Source organism: Neovison vison, chromosome 3 (genome assembly GCF_020171115.1).
Source record: "Neovison vison isolate M4711 chromosome 3, ASM_NN_V1, whole genome shotgun sequence".
NCBI lineage: Eukaryota > Metazoa > Chordata > Mammalia > Carnivora > Mustelidae > Neogale > Neogale vison.
The window spans coordinates 176,373,760-176,396,592 of record NC_058093.1 but is presented as its reverse complement, the minus strand read 5'-3'; the positions used below and the strand labels follow the sequence as shown (position 1 = coordinate 176,396,592).

Sequence of the window (22,833 nt, the reverse complement as noted above, 5' to 3'; positions counted from 1 at the left end):
AAAAAAAAAAAAAAAAAGGACATTCAATCAGTCCACACTACTGAAGAGAGAGGCTGGATTATGAAGATTAGCAGAAGAAATAACTCCCTACTTCAGCCAAAGCCACCTTTTAATTTCCCAGGTAAATGCCCAAGAACTAACGAATGTCAATAGAATAGAGAGGTTACAATTTCTGCTACATTCTAACAACTTTTGTATATTATTTCATTAAATAATGTGCAGTCCTATGAAGATAGTATTATGATTATTTGACAGATAAAGGAAACAGAGTCTCAGAGTGCTATAAGCTCTCCCAAGATCAGCTTCTGGTAAGTGGCCTCCCTGACTTGCATACTACTCAGACAGGAAGAGTTAGACTGGAAAAGGAGTATGCTAGGTGAATTCCTAGGTGACCGGGTTTGGGGAGCATCCTGCCCACTGTGTCCACTGGACATGAGGTGGGAAGCCTCCCCACTCACAGCCAACCACACACCTTGTACTGGTTTTAGTATTCAGGTTTCAGGGACACGCCATTGAGGGCATAGGAAATGTGTCTATCCTTCTCTGTTTCTGACGCCTAATGTGGGGGCCTGATGACTGTGAGGTTGGCCCTAAGAGACAAGAATCAGAAACAGTCAGGAAAACCACTGCTTCTGTCTTTTCAGTTCTAGGGACTTAATTCTTCTCGGAATATTAAAGGATGCATATGGTAATGACGCGTAAGGACTCCTTTTTTCCAAATGAAAGTTCTCTCATGTTTATGACTGAGCCAACCTGCTAGGACAGGAACAGAAACAAATAGCAAAATCATTTTTCCCTAAACATATATCCAACTGTCCAGATAGTGGTGATGCTTGTGACCTTGAAGCAGCTTAAAGCCATATGGGGTCTCGCGTGTGAGTCCTGATAGACCCAGCTGGATTCTTCTCCAATATCCTGTTGGAGTTGTATCTGATTTTATGGCCAGTTCTCATCTGAATCCACTGGGGGAACACTTCTTGGCCGGGAAGTACTCAATCCTGAAAGTCTTGTGAGAAGGGAAGACATGGTGAGGAGCCATCAACGGCAACCCCCAGGGTGGAGGAGAAAGGAAGAGAGAGCTATGCTCACAGATATGAGATGCTGATGTGGACACAGCAGAAAGTCAGGTCTACCCCCAAAGGAAATGGTCTTTGTTTTTTGCTGCTTCCATAGCACAGTTGAGCTTTGCCGTGGACCTACTTCCAGGATTAAAAGAAATTGCCATTCCCTTCACCCCTGTGCCATTTATACCACCTCCCTGTTCCCCAAATAAAAGTCATCACCCACGGGGGTTCAGTGGGAGGGAGGAGGTGTGCTCTTCTCTCAATGTCTGGGGTTTTATCTGCATGTGGCCAGATTTAAAATCAGAGTTTTCCTGAAACACCCATCTCACACTCCAAAATAGTCTTTCTCTGCTTCTATTTTGATGTATAATCTTTAAAATCAAAACCCAGACTTAAACCTTACACCCACAAGCATCTCTTTCAAGGGATCCTTGGTTCCTATGTTCTTTTAACTCTGGAAATTTCTGTGTGCAATGATCACTTCGTGTACGTGGGTTTTGTTCTTCCTTCTGGATGTGGGACAGAGAGGGTGTGTGCTGAACGTCCCCATTCTTCCATCAGCTTGCTACAGCTGCCCCCCTTCTGTCTAGTGACACTGTCTAGAGAGTGTTGATCAAGGAAAGAAATCACCCTCAGATGGCTTCATGTAAGTAGATTCAGACCCAGTTTTCAATATGTGTTGAGAGAAAAGAGCACAACTGGATGGGGAGGGAGAAGACAGCGCCCTAGGCATCCTCGGGTCCCAGGAAAGGTACTTCTTAGTTTAAGCCCAGATTTTCTCACAAGGAATAATGATATCTTCCCTGCCTCACAGGGTCCTGACGGGATCTGATTTAATGTGCATGCAAAATACAAGGCTATAATATGATTAGAAAGAACTTCTCAAAAACCAGTGATGACCTTCCAGAAGATCTTCTTGGCTTTATGTGGTGGTTTTATTTAACCCAGGCCTGTGCTCTCTTTTCTGATCCCCCATAGCCATCAACTAACTGCAGGATGAGAAGTTTCTAGAAGTGTAAGTGGGAGAGTTAGTATGGAGGTGTCTACCTCTGAAATGGAAGGAATTTTGCTCGCCAGTGTTTTGGTTTGTCATTTTGTACTTCCACTGAGGAACAGACTAACAGCAGGGGAGGAAAGGATAGGGTGAAAGGAATCTTAAAAATGAGCCATCAGGGGTTTTATAAGACACCTTAGGGAGACCAGCCTTATCAACATAAAAAGAGTGGCGCAGCAGAACAAGGCCTATAATATGACTAAATATTACATGAATAAATGGTATAATCTTGGTTAAATGGCATGCCTGAGGAAATACAGCAGAGAAGCATGATTCCAGAAGAAGAAATGAATGAGGGGAGATGGATGGTACCAACTGCAGACTGCGTTTGAGCTTAACAATCTGGAAAAGGTACATGCACCTGAGCGTGAAGGAAACCAGCTAAATGTAATCCCAGGAGCACATCGTCTTCATTATCTTTTTTCTTTCTCATAACAAATATGAAATGTTCTATACATAACAAATATGAAATTTACCTTCAGGAAAGGGAGTGATCTCATACACCAAGTGTATGTCTAATGAGAAAAGAGAACTCCATTAGAGCTTTTTTCCCCTTTCTTTCTTTTTTTTTTTTTTTAAAGATTTTATTTATTTATTTGAGAGAAAGAGCACAATTGGGGTGGAGAGAGAGAGAGAGGGAGAGAGAGAGGGAGAAGCAGACTCCTAGTTGAGCAGGGAGGCCAACAGGAAGCTCAGTCCTAGGATCCTGAGATCATAACCTGGGCTGAAGGCAGATGCTTAACCAACTGAGCCACCCAAGCACCCTCATTTGAGCTTTCTTCTTAAAAATTAAAGTGAGTGGGACACCTGGTTAGCTCAGTGGGTTAAGCCTCTGCTCAGCAGAAGCCTGCTTCCCCCTCTCTGTCTGCTTGCCTCTCCACCTACTTGTGATCTCTCTCTGTCAAATAAATAAATAAAATCTTTAAAAAAAAAGATTAAAGTGAGTTTTTAGGGGGTGATTCTTGGTTTCACAACTGTGAGACCTTGACTCAAGCCCTGAATTGGGCTCCACACTCAGGGGGAGTGTGCTTGAGATTCTCTCCCTCCCTCTCCCTCTGCCCCTACACACACACACACACTCTCTCTCTCTCTCAAATAAATAAATAAATCTTTTTAAAAAAACAAAGTGAGTTTTTAATTCTCTAGAAACAAAAGTGTGGAGGACAAAGAGGTAGGAATTACCGTCTGCTTGCCCCAAGCCCTCCTGTTGCATGGTTTCACTAAAGGCCCACATCAGCATCTCCCTTCTCTCAGATTCTGGAAACGCACACAAGCCAGTAGGGAATTTCCACTCAAGGAACATGATGACAAAAACCTGGAAAACAGAAGGGACATGAGTCCACCCCAGTTATTTTTGCTCCAAATCTATAGCTCTCACCAGACCATCCTGAATGAAGACAGATATCCCTTGTTCTACTTTCAAGAAGACATCTATCCAAGTTAACCCTTACCTACATGGTTGAGTGTTACCTGAAGGACTGTTTGGAGCACTGCTTTCTTCTCATTTGAGAAACACTGTCTTACTCAGCTACTGTTGCTATTGTAGTCATACAGCTTGAGTATTTGGGTGTAATTGAAAACCTTTTGCTCATAGTTTTGAGGAATATCAGAATAGCTTGAGTTTCTGTGGGAGTTTCCAGGAGTCATGCAAATTTCCCAGTCAGCAAATTGGAGACCCCTCTGTACTAGCTCTAAGCTCCCAGGATTCAATCTGAGATTTGCTGGTATCACCATCCAATCCATCAGCAACATAATTCAGAATTTGCCTAAAGCCACATGGTCACTTAGGAAATGCCAGCTCAGAACTGTCTCAGATCTGGGACAGGTCACCTGAAGCATATACCTGTCCCAGGCAACCAACCATGTTGGGTTACCTTTGAATAATCCAGACTTTGGTTTTTTTTTCTCTTCTCTTCTGGGCAGAGCAAGTGTGGGACACCCAGAGAGACAGAATAGTGTCCTGGCCTTAGGTCATAACATTTATTGGTCATTTGCTATGTATCAGACACTGTCCTAAGTATTTCCCACTATTACTGCTTTAAACGTTCCTGACAGTCCTATTATTAGGTACCGTAAGCCCCACTTCACAGATGAGAGAGCAGAGATTAAGTGACCGGTCCAGGGCAGGGGCTGGGAAGTGTGGGAGCCAGAACTCTCCAAGGCTCGGGGCCTGAACCCTTAGCTGCAAGGATGCCCTGTGTCTCCACATGCTCTTTCCTTTCTAATGCAGGGGTGTGCAAAAGGAAGAAGGGCCTCACACCACAGATGCATTGGTTAAGATGGTTAAAAGATAACCACCCCAAAAGAGGTTAAAAGCAGCCTGGAAAGATTAAATACTTAACTTGAGGAATTGCTGCCCTATGGCTGTCAGGGGAACCCCCAGCTATCACCAAGGATGCAATTTCTTCAGAGGGGTTGGGGGGAGCAGCTGTGACGGGTGACAGAGAGCACATGAATGCCCTGACTTCCATGTGAAGTGGGGGGCGATGTCAAAATATCAGAGTCATTCCAGTGTGTCATGTGCTTCATAAACCCTTATCTAGGCTGGCAGTATTTTGGATTTGGGGTTTTTTGGATTTTTGTTTCTGTTTTTGTTTTTGAGCCTAGCAGTTTTAAACAGAGGAGAAAATACTAGAAAATCCTGCGACAACATGAAGTTTCCTTTTCTTTTGTTTCCTTCTCAGACTTTGTGGGGACTGAGGTTGAGAAAGGGAGACCTCATTCCGCCCTGGGTGTCAGGCTCTGTCAATTCACATCTGAACAACCGCGGAGCAAACGCCGCTTCGACCTTAGGTCACATCCCCGCACAGATTTCCAAGCCGGGCAAGGGCCCTGCCGAGGAGTCTCCCTGTCTGGTTTCCCCTACGGGCCCTGGAAGGGGCGAGCAGGGTGCCTTCTCCCTTTCCTTCCCGACGGGGAGGGCGTGTTGAGAACTGCCTGGTGGCAGCGCTCCAGCTGGGCAGCAGAGCCCCGGTCCCCACCGGGTGGAGGGAGGGCCTTGGGATAATGCAGACTCGGGACAGCTCCACGCAGAGCCCTTCCGCCCGCCGGTCTCAGAGTCTCAGCACGCCCGTCAGCTGAAAGGTTCTCGCCTTACTTAGTCTGCACGGAAGACAAGAAGTAGCTTGCAAAGGAGATTTTCAGCACAGTGCATAGGGAATTAAACCTATATTAACAATAAAATTGGTCTGTGGAGTGGAAAAGCTGGAACGGTGCTGGCGTTCCCTAGGCAACAGGCTGAAAATGTTCATTCCTTAGAAAATCCTTCAACTGGCCAAGGCACTTTCCTGACAGTCCCGGTGTCTGGGCTCCGGAAAAATACTGAAAGCTATGGATAGGATATGGTGAGTGTGCCAAGAGATCCCCCCCTCCCCAGGACAGGAATGCTTTTCTTGGGTTTGGGTTTGCGTTGGAAAAGCGAGCTAGCAGACCATGATGGATGACACAAATAAATCCATAACTATATTGATAAACTCTTGAAATTCATCCTTGCGGTAAAAGGGGGAGGAAGGGAAACCCAATTTGCCTCTTCTCTTGTAACCTCCAGCGCTGTGATGGAAAACTCCATTATTCCTAAGAAATACACGGGATGAGCTTGTGGTTTGTTTGTTTTTTTTCCAAGTCGATTTTATACTTTACTCTAGAAGTCTGTTGTTCCATAGACTAGCAGAGTAACAGAGGCAACTGGGCAGAGTGTGTGTGTGTGTGTGTGTATTCAAGTGCTGTATGGGTGCTGTTTTCCCTAATTATTGCAGCATAATTTCCTCTTTGCTTTACCAGACTAAATCTCAACCATGAGACATAATGTGTAAACTTCTTGTATGTTTGCTTTTTTCAGTTCTAGGGAAAATCCGAACCGCAGTGGGCAGTGCCCAACTTCTCATGGCCCAGAAATTCTACCAGTTCAGAGAACTGTGTGAAGAAAACCTGGTAGGTAACATTCCCCATCACTACCACTTCCTAGTCAGGAGGAGAATGTGTTGTCAAGACTGGTACAACTAAAGTAAAACTGATTTTGAACCAAGTGAAGCCCCATTGGACTCTCTTACCTGCAATAGAGTTTTCTGATGAATCTTATTTCTTGCTTTTCTTAAAATTAGAACTGTTTATTTTATACTTAAATAATCTTAGGAGAAAAATCCAATCAAGTTGAAACTCCATTTCCTGTTTTTTTTTTGTTTTTTTTCCATTTTCCTGGCTTTCGCATGACAGCCCTGATTTCATTATTCTTACCAAAATACAGAACACCTGATATTTCAAAAATAAGAACCATTCTGGATAATGATTTTCCTTCTGAAATAGCCGTCTGTAACTATTTCATCATCAGGGGTTTCATTCAAGGGCAAGAGGTGGACGGCAGGCCAAAGTGTAGATTTGATCTCCTCGAGACGGATGAATCATTCATCCTTCTTGGACATACCAAAACCAAATAAGCAAAACGAAGAGAGAAAAACATCACTAGCATCAACAACATTTTTAAAATTGGTTGCAAAGTACAAGGACGAGAGCTTCCTCACATCTATACGCCTTCTTAAAAAAACTGCCTACTATGTCTGCAAATTGCAATTGACTGCAAATGTTGTTCCATAGGAATAGCTTTTATTGGTCAATTGTTGGTCAAGCTTGCTCTAAAATAAAGAACATGAAAAGCAACTTGCTTATCTTATACAGAGTAAAAGCATGATTATTTGCAATCTAATTGACTCTGATTTTAGGGTCTTAACCACACCTTCTTATTAACAAGGACAAATATAGGCTGAATGGGATTTACCAAGATAGGGTTCAATCAAGAGAAAATGGAAAGCATGCAAAAGTTGGTGTTCTCTGTCCCTCTTCACCAGTCTTCTCTTTCCGAAACCTCCCTTTGGGATGATCCTTTCCCTTCTCCTCACACTCACCACCCACATCTGTAGTTTGTTTTCCCCTCCCTCAGCCAAAATTACCTGGCCCTTCCTCCACCTTCTCAGAAATTATAATCTGGATTATGAGACAATATAGGTTAGTAAATGCATTGATAAGTGAATTCAACAAATATTTTATTGAGCTTCACCATGTGCCATGAACAGAATTCCTGCTAATTTATAAACTTGCTAATGTGTCACAGATCTTAATTAACATGATCGTTGGCTCCTCAAATGTACAAAAGTACAGATAAAGCTATTTTTCTCAAACTGGCTAAAGGATACAGGGAAGCCACTCTAGGGCAAACACAGCATACTTTTTAACAGAGTTGTACAATAAACAGGTGTATTAGGAAGTAGAATGCAAACACTGTGCAGATTTTGAAGATGAAATCGCAGAGAAGACGTTTTGAAAACTTTGCAGGTTTCTAGGAAACGTTAACACTGTTAAAGCCAGCTTTGGCGTTTCCCAGTCCCTGATGGTTTCACATGCCTTAGCAAGTAGAGGAAGTTAGTTGTAAACGTGGCTAGCATGTTAGAGGTAGGAAGCAGAACCGTACTTCCGGCAGAGGGCCACTAATGGCTGCTTCAAGACCTGCCCCAGAAGGGAAGAAGGAAAGCCAGTCATGTGCTGGTCGCCATGCTGAGGGCTTTTGGTTATTGTGATCTGGTTAAAACCTCAGAGAGAACCTATGGAGCAGATAGCAACATTATTTTGATGACAGATTTATAGCTGAGCAAAACTGAGATGGAAAAGCTAAATAACTTGGCCAGGAATAAAAAATAATAAATAAATAAATAAATAAATAATTTGGCCAGGGTCATGGGGTAAGAGGCAGAGCCAAGATTCAAATTCCAGTCTGTTTGACCTCTGTCCCTTGATTTCCTCTTGACCCCCAAGATTCCCAAGATCTGAGTTCTATTCCTCACCCTCCTAGAGGGACATGGAGCTCATCAGTCATCTCCAGCTCCTCTGCAGCAAGAAGCATGGTGGCCAGATGGTGGCCTTGCGTAGCTCTGTAAAGCTGCACAAAAGTCCAGCTAACATTGGCCACAAACAGACCCAGCTCTCCTTCCTTGCGTTCTTATCCTGAGGAAGAGAACACCTGAAAACACCTGCATCTTAACCCAGACTAGACTCTCTCAGGCACAGAGTAAATGCATGAGCATTACTTTATCCCAACAAAACTAAACTAAGGAACCCAGCTCCCCTCATCCTTCCACAACCTCCACCACCTCTGACCTACAGGTCTGGTTCAGGCTAAGGCAAAATCTGCAACTCCTTGTGCATGGAATATCACATGACCCACAGATTCTCTTTCTCTCTGCTTCCCCATCTTTCCCCTTGATGATACGGGGGCAAAGATATTCTTGGTGAAGAGGGAACAAATTGCCCATCATACAAAATTAAACAAACTCTTTGGGCCTACCTAACATTTCATGCATTGTTGCACTAAAACAATTTTGCCATTAGGGCCTGTAACCTAAAACACTTCAGTAAACTCCAAAATGTGAACAATTTAGTTCTTAGTTACTGGTGAGATAAAGAAGACCATAAAACTCCATTTGCGATGTACTTTGTTAAAGCTATTTTCCATCTATTCTGAACCTAGATGTTGAGTTAACTTACTAAATGAAAATACCACAGGGAAATTCTTTAGTTGAATTCACTAGTCAGTAGACTAGAGTTTAAACCAAATACTCAGAAATTTCATCTTCCAATGAATCCAGAACTATGGGTAGTTTGAGAAGTGTAAGTTTATAAATACGTTTTTACTTATATTCATTTTGAAACCAGACCAATAATGTTAGTCCATCAAGGGCTAAAAAAGTTCTTTCCAACCTATTAACTTCGATGAGCACTGACTTTGTACTTTCTGAAAGTTGGTTTTTAAAGTACAGAATGGCCTTAGGTTATTATATGGCATGGGGTTTCATAGTATATCACATTGCCTTGAATACCCACAGGAAACCAAAACTGACCCAGATGGAAGCCTCTGACATCTGGAGGCTCCCACCCACCTAACTATGAATACCTTTGGCTACCATTGGTGGTAGTGATTAACAATGAGCATGACCCCTTCAATCTCTTATATGTTTTATCTGTTTTACATCATAAAAAATATATATGATCATATATTAAAACTATTATATGTATGTAATCATACATCTAAATTATTATATGTAATCATATAAATTAAATGAGTCATAGTTTGTAGTACCTGTCAGGGATATATGGATAGGGAAAAAAGAAGTCAATCCTTAGACACTAAAAAATGTTTAATATTATCTAGAAAATGGATCATTACAGACATCTATGTGTATGTATAAATATGTGTTCTCACATTTGCTATTTTATGATATGGTTGATTTAAAACGAATTCATTTCCAATGATTTTGCCAAAGTACTTGTATGATAAAATGACTTCTTATACTAGCGACATTGTAATTGCTAAAAACATAGTACTTTAAAAATCCAATATTTTATTACTCATCATTTGTTTACCTTATTGTTTTACTCAACACAATTGTTAAAACAAATCTTATTTTAGATTCTTTATCTGTTCTCTGAATAAGTGGGATGGTGTGGAGTCAATTCCAATTCTAATAATAATATATTGTATTTTTTCCCCAGGGACAGTATCTTCATTTAGATATATTTCCTTAAAGATTTTATTTATTTATTTGACAGAGAGTGAGATCACAAGTAGGCAGAGAGGCAGGCAAAGAGAGAAGGGGAAGCACCCTCCCCGCCAAGCAGAGCCCAATGTGGGGCTCTATCCCAGAACCCTGAGATCATGACCTGAGCTGAAGGCAGAGACTTAACCCACTGAGCCACCAAGACGCCGCTAGATATGGTTTAAATGAATCTTGTCATAGTTTTTTGAAAAGTTTGGACTCTCTCCCCATACCACATTGGTAGATGTATTACAAAAGAAGAGTTTTACAACCTTGACATTTGAGAATCAGTGACTCAGACAGATGAGTGTATAAAATTACCATTTGAAACAGAATCTTTAAAAAAAAAAAAAGCATCAAACTCATTGAAAGAGAGAGTAGAAAAGTAGTTGCCAGGGGTTTGGGGGTGTAGGGGAAAGGGAGAGACTGGCAAAAAAATAGATTTTCAGTTACAAGATGAATAAGGTCTGAGGATTTAATGGGCAAGATGATGACTATAGCTGATAACACTGTATTGTATAACTGAAATTTGCTGAGAGTGGAACTTTAAATGCTCTCGCACACACACAAAGATAAATATGTGATGTGATGGAGGTAGTTATTAATTCTATGGGATGAGTCCTTACCCAGTGTGTGTAAATATCCAATCATCATGTCGTACACTTTAAATTACCTTACTGTTGTCAATTATTCCTTAATAAATCTTTATAGATAGATGGTACATAGGTAGATAGATAAGATTGCCATTTGTAGCCTCACTCTTATCTCCTATTTGAAAGCCGAAAGGAGCTCATCCCCCTTACATTATTTAAAATATTTAAAAATAGCCCTTTGGTCCTGCACTTGTTATCACAGACTTTCTCTAAAGTGTGAATGTTTTTCTTTCTCTTGTACAGAATCCCAATGCTCATCCAAGGCCCACCTCACAGGATTTGGCCGGGTTCTGGGACATGCTGCAGTTGTCCATAGAAAATATTAGTATGAAATTTGATGAACTTCATCAGTTAAAGGCCAATAATTGGAAACAGATGGATCCTCTTGACAAGAAGGTAGAACAATGTAGATTTTGTATGGTTCATTTAAAAACCTGCACAAACACTGGACAGTCTAAATAGGCTTCTGCATTCAGTCTTGCTGTTTACAATGTGAAATGGAGCTGATATCATATTAATCTCATTGTAATGACAATGTTTACATAGTAATCATTTGGGATATTATCTGTAATATGTTTCAGGCATATTTTTAAAGAAAAACCTGTCTTTGTGAATTGGAAAATGGGAATGTGGCTTTTTTGTTAATTAAACTTTAAGTTAAATCACTTTAGTCACTGGAAGGAACTGCCTCCATTTTGCTTTTTAAACTAAAATAAATGACATCTTCAGTGCATGATTATATAGAGCAAGAGTTCAACTTCCTTACACCCGTAGGATGTGTTTCGGAGAAAAATAGGAAGCCCTGAAAAACTAACCGACTTTGATAATCATTTCATAAATATAGTAATAAAGAAACCACTGTTGTTCAAGTTTAAAAATATACTCCATAAAGCTTCACAGTAATCATAAATGTTGGGTTTTTTTATTTTTGTTTTTTGGGTTTTTTTTAAGAGTTTTACTTTGGGTTGATTTGCCTTGGGGAATATTGCTCACTGGGTTTCTCATTCAACAGTCTAGAAATAAAGACTCAAATTCTTTTACTTTAACAAATAAACTGCAATTTTCACATTCGATTATGGTGGCTCCACCGGGCTCGCACAGGTATCCAGTATCTACCTCTCTAGGCCTCCTGTCATGCTTGACTTTTTTAACCCTTTGCTTTCCTAGGGCCTGAGGTCAAACAGTTCTGAGAGATTAAGCTTCTAAAAATTAGACTTGGCTATTCCTATGAAGCGTTGGCGGCCCTGCCCTTTTCAGATCTCCTTACCTCTCAGAGAGCTAACAGCAATCCAATCCATTCTGCTGCTCTCCATCATGTTATCTGAGTTCATAGGGTCAGTAGACTCTCAGGAGAAATCCAGTCCCCAGGGCCATGCCTAATTGACAGGAGGGTTATTGTCATTGTCCCTCATCTCCAATACTGTCACCAACAACCTGGGAGTTTTTAGTGTTAAGCATGAAAGTACTATTGATATATGTGTGTCCTCTCACTTGGGAAGCCAGACATCTGCACTCAATCTAGTTTTCTTTAATCTGTGTTTAAAACTGTCTACTAAATAATCTTTTAAATTGTTCTTATATAAGAAAACACTACGGATGTACATACATACTGGTAATTTAGTTTCTAGAGTTGATCTATCTAACTTCTCATTCATTGATTTTTTTTCAAATATTACTTTTTTTTTTAAGTACAAGTAAAGGAGATATGACTCAAAAGTTTCCAATATTCTCACTCTTCAAAAATATCAAGTTACCCAACAATGAAGATTTAAAATGTCCAAAAAATTGTGATGCTAAGAATTGACATATGTACCCTGTTGAGTCATTAGTGAACTGGATTTCTAAATTTTTATATACTTTGTCTATGACTAGAGCTTTTCAGCACCCCACGAACTTGAGGGGAAGAACAAAGCACAATCAGAGTTGGTCAGATATCGTTTGCACTCTGTACTTTCCTTTTCTGTCCACCCAGACTCCACTTTAAATAGCCTGTGGGCAATTCTAATGTAATAAATTTATCCAGTCACTTCACCCAGGCAAGCAAGGAGGATTTGAAGCAATGAGTGTGTGTTAAGAGACAAAGAGTGCCCCTTGGAGAATCACAGAATCCCTATTTTAAGATAACCTTCACAGTTGTATCATGAGAATTGAAGGTATTTCACTAAAAATGAAAACAACAGATTCACACGGATCTTTTCCGGGCCTGAAAGATCACCAGCTTTAAAAATTCCTTCGTGGTTTAAGTTTGCTTCTTTCCCACTATGTGTCCCCCCCACCTCCCCGGGGACCCAAGTATTGAGTGGCTTTTGTCTGTGCAGTGGCATTTAAAAATTTCCGACCATTTCATAGTTTGCTGATGCTGAGGGGGAACTCCTTTCAGTCCTGTGTTAAATTTTCACCACACAGTGTCTGTCCCTGTGACTGGAATTGCCTTCTGGGCCACCACAGCCATCCTGAGGCCCCTAAGGAGTGATATCCCAGCGGAATGTTTTAGAAGCTATCCGGGAACTGATTCCAGCACCCCCCCCCCCCCGCATCCTCCCACTCCCGCTCCCAGTATAGGAACTGTATCAGTGTCCTCACTCCAGGGTGACCCCGGAAAGAATATCGCTGTGTGTTTGTGTGTGATGTGCAAACGGGTATAATAACTCACTTTGACATCGACAAAGCTAAAGAACACAGCTTTATCATCTCTTCTTCATTTGGCCATCTAGGTTTGGATGGGCCCCGGGAGAGGGCAGGGATGTTTTCAAACTCTGAACCAAGCTTTGAGCTTTACCCGTTGCCTCACCTCTTTAGTGGGGACGCAGAGTTCCTGGAGGCAGCCGCTGCCCCCCAACCCATCTCTGGCACCCGGAAGAGTCTGGAGCCTCCAGAGAGAACCACACTTAATGTGCTGGGAGCCGCAGCCTTTCAGAAAGGGGCATTTTAAATACCCACATCCTTCCCTTGTAAAGACTAGTTCTGCAATTCAGCCTTACCCTTGGCCTTAGGCTTACCGGTAATTTTTTTTCCCCCTGCAACTTTTGAATACCAAGCCAGAATAATAAAGAAATATATATATATGCATATATTATATATTCACAGTGTGCAGATCAGAGCTAACCACCCTTAGGTTTTTAAAAAAAAAAAAAAAAAGGAAAAGGAAAAAAGTGTGCGTGCTCTAACTACTGACCTATCCCAGTTTTTCCCAAGCTTGTCCTGAGAAGCTGTGTAATGTCCTGAACCTTCTGCTTTGATCAGGAGAGAAGGGCCCCTCCTCCAGTGCCAAAGAAGCCGGCGAAGGGCCCCGCGCCGCTGATCCGGGAGCGCTCGCTGGAGAGCTCGCAGCGCCAGGAGGCCCGCAAGCGCCTGATGGCCGCCAAGCGCGCCGCGTCCGTCCGCCAGAACTCGGCCACCGAGAGCGCCGAGAGCATCGAGATCTACATCCCCGAGGCGCAGACCCGGCTCTGAGCGCCCGGCCCCGCCGCGCCGCCTCCGCGCTCTGTCCTCCCTCCGCCCCCCTGCCCGCCCTCCGAGCCCGTCCGTTCCGGAGCTCAGTGACTTCCACTGTCGCGGTGTAGTTGTCGGTCTTGCAGGAGCCGTCCCCCCGTAGCCCCCGCCGCCCGGACCGGTTTGCCCATGTTCTCCACCGAGCTTCGCCACCCGTACCGACGCGTCACCCTGCCTCATCCGGAGAGCCGGCCCTTTCTTTTCTTGGCAGAACCGAACCCACCTGTGTAGAAATGGCCCCTTTAGGTCGCCCACCATCCTCAGTTCTCCCGAGCTAGTCTGTCCCTAGAGCTCAGCAATATAAAATCATAGGGTATTTCAGAAATCCAGTATCACAGGGTGATCCTTTGGGACTTAACCGTCTTCCACGTTGAAAGATACTAGGGCTCCGATTCCCTTTATTTCCCCTAAACGGTTATTATTTTGTAAAGCAGATGGAGCACTTTATTTCCAACCTCAGAAATCACGCCATCTCACCGGAATCGATGAGTGACAAGCCAAGAGGGGACCAAGTTGGGCCGGGGGTGGGGGACCTGGATACGTAGTGGGGAAGGGAGAAGCGAAATCCGCAGGTGCTGGCGGTGCCTGCTTCAATCACAGCTGCACAAAACTGCCTCACTGTTATTCCATCAATCACTGCTTCAAATGTTTCAATCAGCAGAAGATTGTAAATTCGATCTTTCAGGGAAATTAATCTATTCTGAAAGGCAATAACATGAAGAAAGGCAAGGAAGCACTGATAGTTTCAGATATACTACATAAGGGGGATTTTTTTTTGTCCTATTATTAAGAAAATTTAGACCTGAAATGTTTTATCAACTTTTATTGTACTATGTGTATTATATTGTTGTTGTGGTGGGGGTCTTTAAAGGGGAAAGTGTTGGTCCTCTTATTTTGTTAGTGTCCATCCTGGGGGGCCTACCTAATTACACGTATAGAAGTACACATCCCTTTAAGAAGTGCTGAAAATGGCAGCTAGGGTGTTTTCAGAGAGAAGTTTGGATTTTCCCATCATCCCTTTGAATGCTACACATCCATCTGTTGTAACCCAGTAGTTTGTAATGCAGACATATTTTCTCCTTTGGTCTTCTCTCACTACTACGTAGAGCCCTATCCCACCTCAGCATAAGGATCGTGTCCTACATCAAACCAATAAAATCAATTTTCTACCCAAGCAGATCCGCAGCCTCATTCCAAAGAGCTGCCCCTCATCTTGAGGTCCCAGGTAGTGAGAGAAGAAATTTGATTTGGAAGGTTCAGCAACCAACAGGAAGTGGGGGAAAAGTCATGATCCAGAAGCATTGAAAGAAACCCAGGCTTTTGGCGGAGAATGTGGATTTATGCTTTTAGTCATGACGGATGGGCAGTGTGCACTTTGCATCTAGCTGAAGTTATCTTTAAATGCCCTAACTTGTAGCAGTTTAAACATTTAGGAGGTGGTGATCTTAAAGAATCACTGGCATCTTATGTCCAGCTCCCACCCCAAAGCATTAGGAATTATCATTGAAAAATGACGGTTGAAAAATACACATTAAATAAGCTTGCACCAGAGCTCTTTTAAAAAATACACTCTCGTAGCCAGGTGCTAATTTAATTTTATTTATGAAATTAAGAGAGGTGATGGGTTCTGGCAACAACTATTTTCACGGACATATTCTAAAACCACTAGGGAATTCGCTACCTCTCAGAGCCATTGATGCTTTGAGCTATCTTTATAAACAGGGCACAAATGTTTACTGCTGTGGTTTACAAGAAAAGGGCTACTAACTTATTTAAAAACCAACCAACCAACTTTTAACTAGAGTGAACAAAGCACCTTGAGTGCTTTGCACAATGGGAGCTTACCGAGATTTTGAACTTCAAATGTCCACTTCTGTTAAAAAGAGTATACCTTTTCTTTGCTTTGTAGCAGCAATGGAAGGTCACACAAAGTTTGCATCAAGTAAGGCCAACTGCCGCCTTGGGTAGCCTATAGTCACATTCAGTCTTGAAAATGACTTGGAACTCATAGACTAACTGAAGGAAGCGATATCCACTAGAAGACCCATGTTCCCAACTACAGCTCCATGCCCTGAAATAGAGATGAGATTGAGATTAGGAAATAGATTTCTAATACGATTCAAGATCATCCTACAGTATTTTCTTTGGAAACTGGTTTAGCCCAGGATATTTTAAAGAGAGACAAAAGAAGGCCTATTTATCTTGTCTACGTGAATGGTATTTGTATATTCATAAGCTATTTTTGGTAAGAATTTTAAATCTTTTAGCTGACTGCCTACAGGCATCATGACCTCTGCCTTCCTTAAAAACACAAATTGTACAAACACTTTATAAAAAGCTAATTATGGATCTTAAAACATGACCCCATATAAAGCTGCTTGTTAACCACTTGCCCCCTTAAGCTGACATCCATGAGCATAACCTTTGTTACATTGTTCTTTTTGATGTATTTGTAGAAATGTTTTTTAGTTCATAATAGAAAATGTATGTACCCTGAAAAATTACTTATTTTGTTTAACTTTGGTATAAAGCTGTTTGGGCATTTTCTTGGGGAGGGGGGAATTACAAAAGAAGTTTGTCTCCCACATCAAAAAACGTTCAAAGAAATTAAGTATTTATTATATTTTTTGCAGATGTTTCCATACAATTCACATAACCTTTTTGTAAAGAGAGATGAAGAAATGGATTAAAGATTTTTAATATTTGAAATGGTAAATAGAACTAATTTATTTGTAATATATTTCTGTTATTTATAGGTGTTTCCTTAATGTTTTACTGTGCATTACCACTTTAATTTAAGCCTTATCCTTGTGAATTTACCATTTCTTTTTTAAAACATGTCTAGATGCATATTTTAAATAACTGGAATGTAAATCACTAGCATATCTGAATTCCCGATGTAATTTTTAAAAATTATTTTGGTTTGGAAAAAAAGATTCATTAGAAAGCCTTCAGATGGAGGGGTGGGGAACATTTTTATGGCTTTATGAAGTGGAATTTCATAGGCTTATTTACCTAGATTGTGTGTGGACAAAAAAAAAATTGTAAATAGATGAATGTTTCCCATAATGTAAAAAGAAGAAATTAATAAAATAATAATGCACTGCTTTCAGGTCTGTGAGTTTTCACTACAAAGCCCTGCTTCTCCCAAAATAAAATTGTCTTTGGAGGGAATAATTAAGTAATTAAGAAACACTATCATTCTAACTTTCATTGTGACAACACATATGCTAGCCACTGTTGAACAGGTGGGTAGACCTTGTATCCTATCTAAGGGATCAAAACACTGAAAACCAAAAGGCCTTTTACTGGGAGGATCACATGCCTCTGAAAGGTTCAGGTCAGGAGCTGCATATTTCATGAAAGAAATTATTAGCCTCTCAAACACATGTAGATCTGTGTGTATTTTACCCACTTGTATCTCTTCTCAAACATTTCATTCATTTTGTTTCCTACACAGCCTCTACCCTTGGAAGATCAGAATAATGCTTTGTGGTTTTTATTTCATCCCAAAGTAATGAAAAACTATCCTCACTGAGGCTTAGTGACTTGCCCAGTGGGATACAATTATCAAGTGACACATTTGGGTCCAAAATCTAAGCCTTTGTTCAGCTTCCTCTTCAGTGGGGTCTCTGTCCTTCTTCCCACATTTAAAATTGATAATTATTTGGCACTGTCCATTTCCTCTGGTTTTCATCGTGGTCATATTCATTAACCTTACTTTATACACTAAAATACAGACTTACCCCCAAACAGGTAAATTAGAATGTTTTATGAAGTGGCCTTACACATCTTTGAAAATGCCAAACTCTGAAACCTGTGTCCACAGTGGTTTTTCCCCACCAAGCTCTTGGGTGGCTTGTATATGCACCCACCCATGTAAATGCATAAAACGTGGAAATTAAGCAGATCAGCCACTTTTTATTATTTTTGTACGTAATAACACAATGTACGTTTGAAACCTTTTTTTTAATATCTTATTTATTCATTTGAATACAGAGAGAGAGAGAGAGAGAGCACAAGCAGGGAGGTGGAGCAGCAGGCTTAGGGAGAAGAGAAGTAGATGCCCTGCTCAGCAGGGAGCCAGCTGCAGGGCTTCATCCCAGGACCCCGGGATCATGACCTGAGCGGAAGGCAGACACTTAACTGACTGAGCCACTCTGGGGCCCCTTGAAACTGTTTCAAAAGAGGATTAATCAAGTGGCTCAGTCTCTGTGAAACTGCAAAGATCTCATTACTTGGTTTTGTGCACTAACTATTCACATAGCGTGACCAGCAATTATACTTCTTGCCTTTTACCTAGTTAATTCTTATATCTCACCGGGGTTTCTTAAACATTTTGGCCAATTCCAAAACAAAATGAGTTTCTTTTTTGCATGTAAAACTTTGACTTTCAATGAAGCAAATTTCAACTTCCCATGTAAATTTGTTTTTTATAGAAATTGAACAAAATTGTTTGCTCTAAACATGAAAAAAATTTTTAATATCTTTGAAAGCCACCCCTTGAAAATACAAATTGATTTTTGTTTAAATAAATGGCATGTTAAAAATCATAGCGTCTGAATGTGTTCATTCTCAAATGCCAGTGATACTGAAGGGTGTGAAATGTACCTGAGGTTTGCTCACTAGTCTGTTTGACTTTCAGCTGCTAAACCAAGATCAGATCAGCTCCTTTTGCAAACAAAAACTGGCAATGGTGTCTGAAAACCCTCTGTGGGTCCCAATTCATTTGCTTTGAGTGTACAGACTAGGTCTTAAATTCTTCTATAAGTCACTGATTATCTCCCCTAAAGCAGAGAGAGGAAATAGTGTGCTACTTCCTGGTCCATATGCTTCCCTCCAGGCTTACTTCTAGCTTAGGGAGGCATCACCAGACAATCACAGGAATGTGAAATCCCAGTACCAAGGATTCCTGATTCCTGGGTCTCCATTTAGCCTGCCAATAGATTATTTCATTATGTTTCTGTGTAAATGAGCACAAGCCTGAGTTTATAGAAAATGGCTGAAAGCAGGAAAGCCCTCTGATAAAAACCAAAAGTCAAGTTCTGCCATGTAGCTGATTCAACTCGCACGAAAACATTCATTGCACGAATTTTTCATCAGGGTGTTTGAAGACTGCCATTCTTCCTCTTCACACTTGGAGCCTTTTTCCTCCTTCCATATTACTTTATACACGAATCATTGTCACAGGGAGCTTCTATAGAGATCACAATAAAGAGATTTTCCAGTAGAAAAATTCACCTTTTAATTTTGGAAAGAAAGAAAGGGAAGCAAATAGTCGTAGTTTTCTTTTCTGCTCCAAAGGAGGAAAATGCATTCTCCCTACTGACACTAAGGAAGGTGATATACAACAATTACAGGTTCTGGGGCGCCTGGGTGGCTCAGTGGGTTAAAGCCTCTGCCTTCGGCTCAGGTCATGATCTCAGGGTCCTGGGATAGAGCCCTACATTGGGCTCTCTGCTCAGGAGGGAGCCTGCTTCCTCCTCTCTCTCTTCCTGCCTCTCTGCATGGTTCTAATCTCTGTCTGTCAAATAAATAAATAAAATCTTAAAAAAAAAACAAAAACAAAAACAATTACAGGTTCTGTAGTCTTAAGTCCTAGTGCTTTCACTGCTTCTGGGGGTCAATGCTCTGCAAATAGAAAATACTACTCCTGCATAGCTACCCTTCTCTCATCAGTTGATGAGCCCTTCCTTCTTCCTAGGGCTTTCAAGTCCAAATCCTGCCAGCAATATCTATTATGAAAAATAAAGAGAAACATCTGGGGACCTAAATAATACTATACAGATGGCCCCATAAAGTGTATTGGAGGAAACATCTCTCCAGGGTAAAATAAAAACATTTTACTAACTTTAAAAGATGGCCCATTTGAAAGGATTTTTGGTCCTAGGAAATAACTCTTTCTATTGAAATGTCTATTTACTTCTGTAAATTAATTTTTTTTTTAAAGATTTTATTTATTTATCAGAGAGAGGGGAGGGGGTAGAGAGCGAGCACAGGCAGACAGAATGGCAGGCAGAGGCAGAGGGAGAAGCAGGCTCCCTGCTGAGCAAGGAGCCCGATGTGGGACTCGATCCCAGGATGCTGGGATCATGACCTGAGCCAAAGGCAGCTGCTTAACCAACTGAGCCACCCAGGCGTCCCAAATTAATTTTTTTTTTAAGTAACCTCTACACCCAAGGTGGGGCTTAAACTCACCACCCCGTGATCAAGAGTCCAACTGAGCCAGCCAGACACCCCCATAAAAAAAAAATAATAAAAAATAAATATCAGCTTTGTCATCATTGTTTCCTTTCTAGAATAACCCCTAATGTACTTTGCAACCTTGGCCAATACAATGTCTGTCTGTAATTCCCAAGTATGAGAAGAAGAAGACCTCAAAGGCAGCACTTAAACAAAGGCAAGCAGGAGATAGTTTATATAATTTACTCTTAGATTCCTTTCCAGCTTGATTTAATGTAACACATTGATCAAGAGCCTCCCTTCTCCCCAGAACACTCAGTGAAGGTATTTCTCTCATCTACAGCCTGGTCCCTGGCCAGAGCAGTACCTAGGAGATCTTGGTGAGCCTGGCACACAGTGTTGAGCTGGACAAGCATGAAAGAGCAACTCAAGGGCTCCTGAATTATTTCCTACATTAGCCAAGCAAGGCAATGAGTCTGAAATGATTGAAGGACGATCCTTTCAAAAGAGCTCGTGTGTTCGTGTCTAGGCTTGAGTTGGTATACCAAGGATTCCTTGCCTAGCAGACCGTTCAAAATGAAATCTTACAGAGAAAGGAAAAAACTGATCGATCGTTTGGAAAATTAGAACAGTGGAGAGATGTTGGTATGGGAAAATGTTTGTTTGTTTGTTTGTTTTTAACTGAATGTGAGTGAGTATTAAACGCTTAGTAAATAGCGGTGAAATGAGGTATAATTATTCAGATAATTCTGAGTAATTCTGGAGACAGAGAAAGAAAGTAAAAAACCCTAACCAAGCAAGCCTGAGATGTCTCTGTGTTAGACTCTTCTGGACCTGTCAGTGGCTGAATTCATCATGTAGTTTTTCTCAAGGGCACTTCATTTTAAGATAGGTTAAGAGAAGGCCAAGGACTAGCTATTCTTCCAGCAAAGGCAACGCATTAGAATTGGGTTAAATATTCTACCGAGAGAACTTGAGTTAAATATTAAGGAAATGCTTACTGGAGGAAAGTATGAGGTCTTGACTACCCTGAGAACCTTGGTATATCATCCTGAGAGAAGTTGCTGTGACAATGGTGTCACTTCAAGAAAGAAGGCAGTTCTTAGTATTTAAATTTGTTTATTAGGGCACCTGGGTGGCTCAGTTAGTTAAGCATCTGCCTTCAGCTCAGGTCATGATCCTAGGGTCCTGGGATTGAACTCGGTGTGGGGCTCTGTGCTCAGGGGGGGGTCTGCTTCTCCCTCTGCCTGCCGCTCTCCTGCTTGTGCGCGCTCTCTCTCTCTGTCAAATAAATAAATAAAATATTTTTAAAAATATATTTGTTTATTATATAATAAATACAGAAAAGAAAGGTCTCTCGCCCCCTCCACACCTCATAATCCCTGTTGGCTTCAGCCCAAAGTAATAATTTCCAAGCGGCATTTCTGTCAGTGACTACAGATTCACAAGCAGAGAGGATCCATCTGGGAGGAAACAAGGGCAGAGGGAAAGTCCCCACACCCTCCAGGGGAAAGACCCATGTGATATTTTGATTGTAATATTCTGACTTGGGGTTGGGTAGGAAAGAATTGCTATAGGCTTACAAATATTCCCAGTATTTCTCTCAGAAACTAGACTGACTCTCTGATCCTCTTCAGAACTGTGCCATGAGTGGGCCTGTCTGGCCAGCAGAAACAGCGCCATTCTGCAAGCGGGCAAGAGCTCAGGTTATGGCCAGACCACCTGTGTTGGAATCCCAGTTATACCACTGACAAGCTGTGTCTTTGGGGGCAAGTTATCTAACTTCTCTGTACCTCAGTTTACCCACCTGTACAATTAGGATGAAAATGGTACTTACCTCATAAGGTTATTCTAAGGATTAAATAAATCAACACATGTAAAGCTCTTAATATGGTGCCTGGCACATGGTAAGCACTCAAAGATTCATTCTCATTATTATCATCACCATTATTATTACACATTTACATGTACATTTACTGGGAAAGTGCTTTGTATCCTGACTATATTGTTTCATATGCAGTTCGTAGCTTAATTTTTACAGTAACCCACACTGAGATAGTCTTATAGGGAGCATCCCAAGGTCCCTGGTAACTGACAGAGCTAGTCTTTCAATCCCATCTAACTCTAGATTCTTTGTTCATAGATGTACAATTTGTGCAAGCAAAGCCATTTATCTATCGGTTTTTTACTGGTGAAAAAGAAACACATATGAAAATTTCAAACAGAACAAAAGGGTGGATGTTGAAAATAAGCCTATTTTTCCGCTCCAGTTCTGCAATATTTAACAGCTTTGAACAATTTATTGTTTTTCCTTTTGAAATTTGTCTATGCATACTGAAGCATATATATTTTTTTATTTCCCCACAAACATGAAGCAGACTAGACACATTCCTTTATTATTTGCTTCCCTTCGTTAAATGACGTATTGCATCACTTCAGAACGTTATGACCCACCTATTCTCTTTATTGGCTCCATAGCATTCCATTTTACGGGTGAACCATAATATATTATTTAGTCCCCGGGTTGATGAACATTTAGGCTATTTCCACAGCACGCTATGACAAACAAAATCTGCAGTAAAAATCGTTTCACAGTGCATCCTCAGTACATGTGGAAGCTGTATCTACAGGTTTTACTCCAAGACAAATAGACCAATTAGACGTGTACTTTGTTTTAAATATTGCTAATGACCTTTCCAAAAATACTACCTTGATTTTCAGTTCACCAAACATGGACTCATTTTAGCACCTACTTTTGCAAACAAGGAAACAGATTGTTCATAAAGTGAATTTCAAGGCATGTTTAG

At 41.1% G+C, this 22,833-nt stretch overlaps 1 protein-coding gene across 6 annotated transcripts in view; it reads left to right on the top strand.

Moving 5' to 3' along the window:
• The window catches only part of DLGAP1 (DLG associated protein 1), an 881,241-nt gene extending 867,437 nt beyond the window's left edge, over positions 1-13,804 (top strand). For all 6 annotated transcript variants that reach the window (XM_044243349.1, XM_044243348.1, XM_044243347.1 and 3 more), the window contains 3 exons: positions 5,957-6,048; positions 10,595-10,747; positions 13,595-13,804. In XM_044243349.1, coding sequence (XP_044099284.1) covers positions 5,957-6,048; positions 10,595-10,747; positions 13,595-13,804 — 455 coding nt within the window. The remainder of the gene's footprint in view (positions 1-5,956; positions 6,049-10,594; positions 10,748-13,594) is intronic.
• The last annotated feature ends 9,029 nt before the right edge of the window (positions 13,805-22,833 follow it).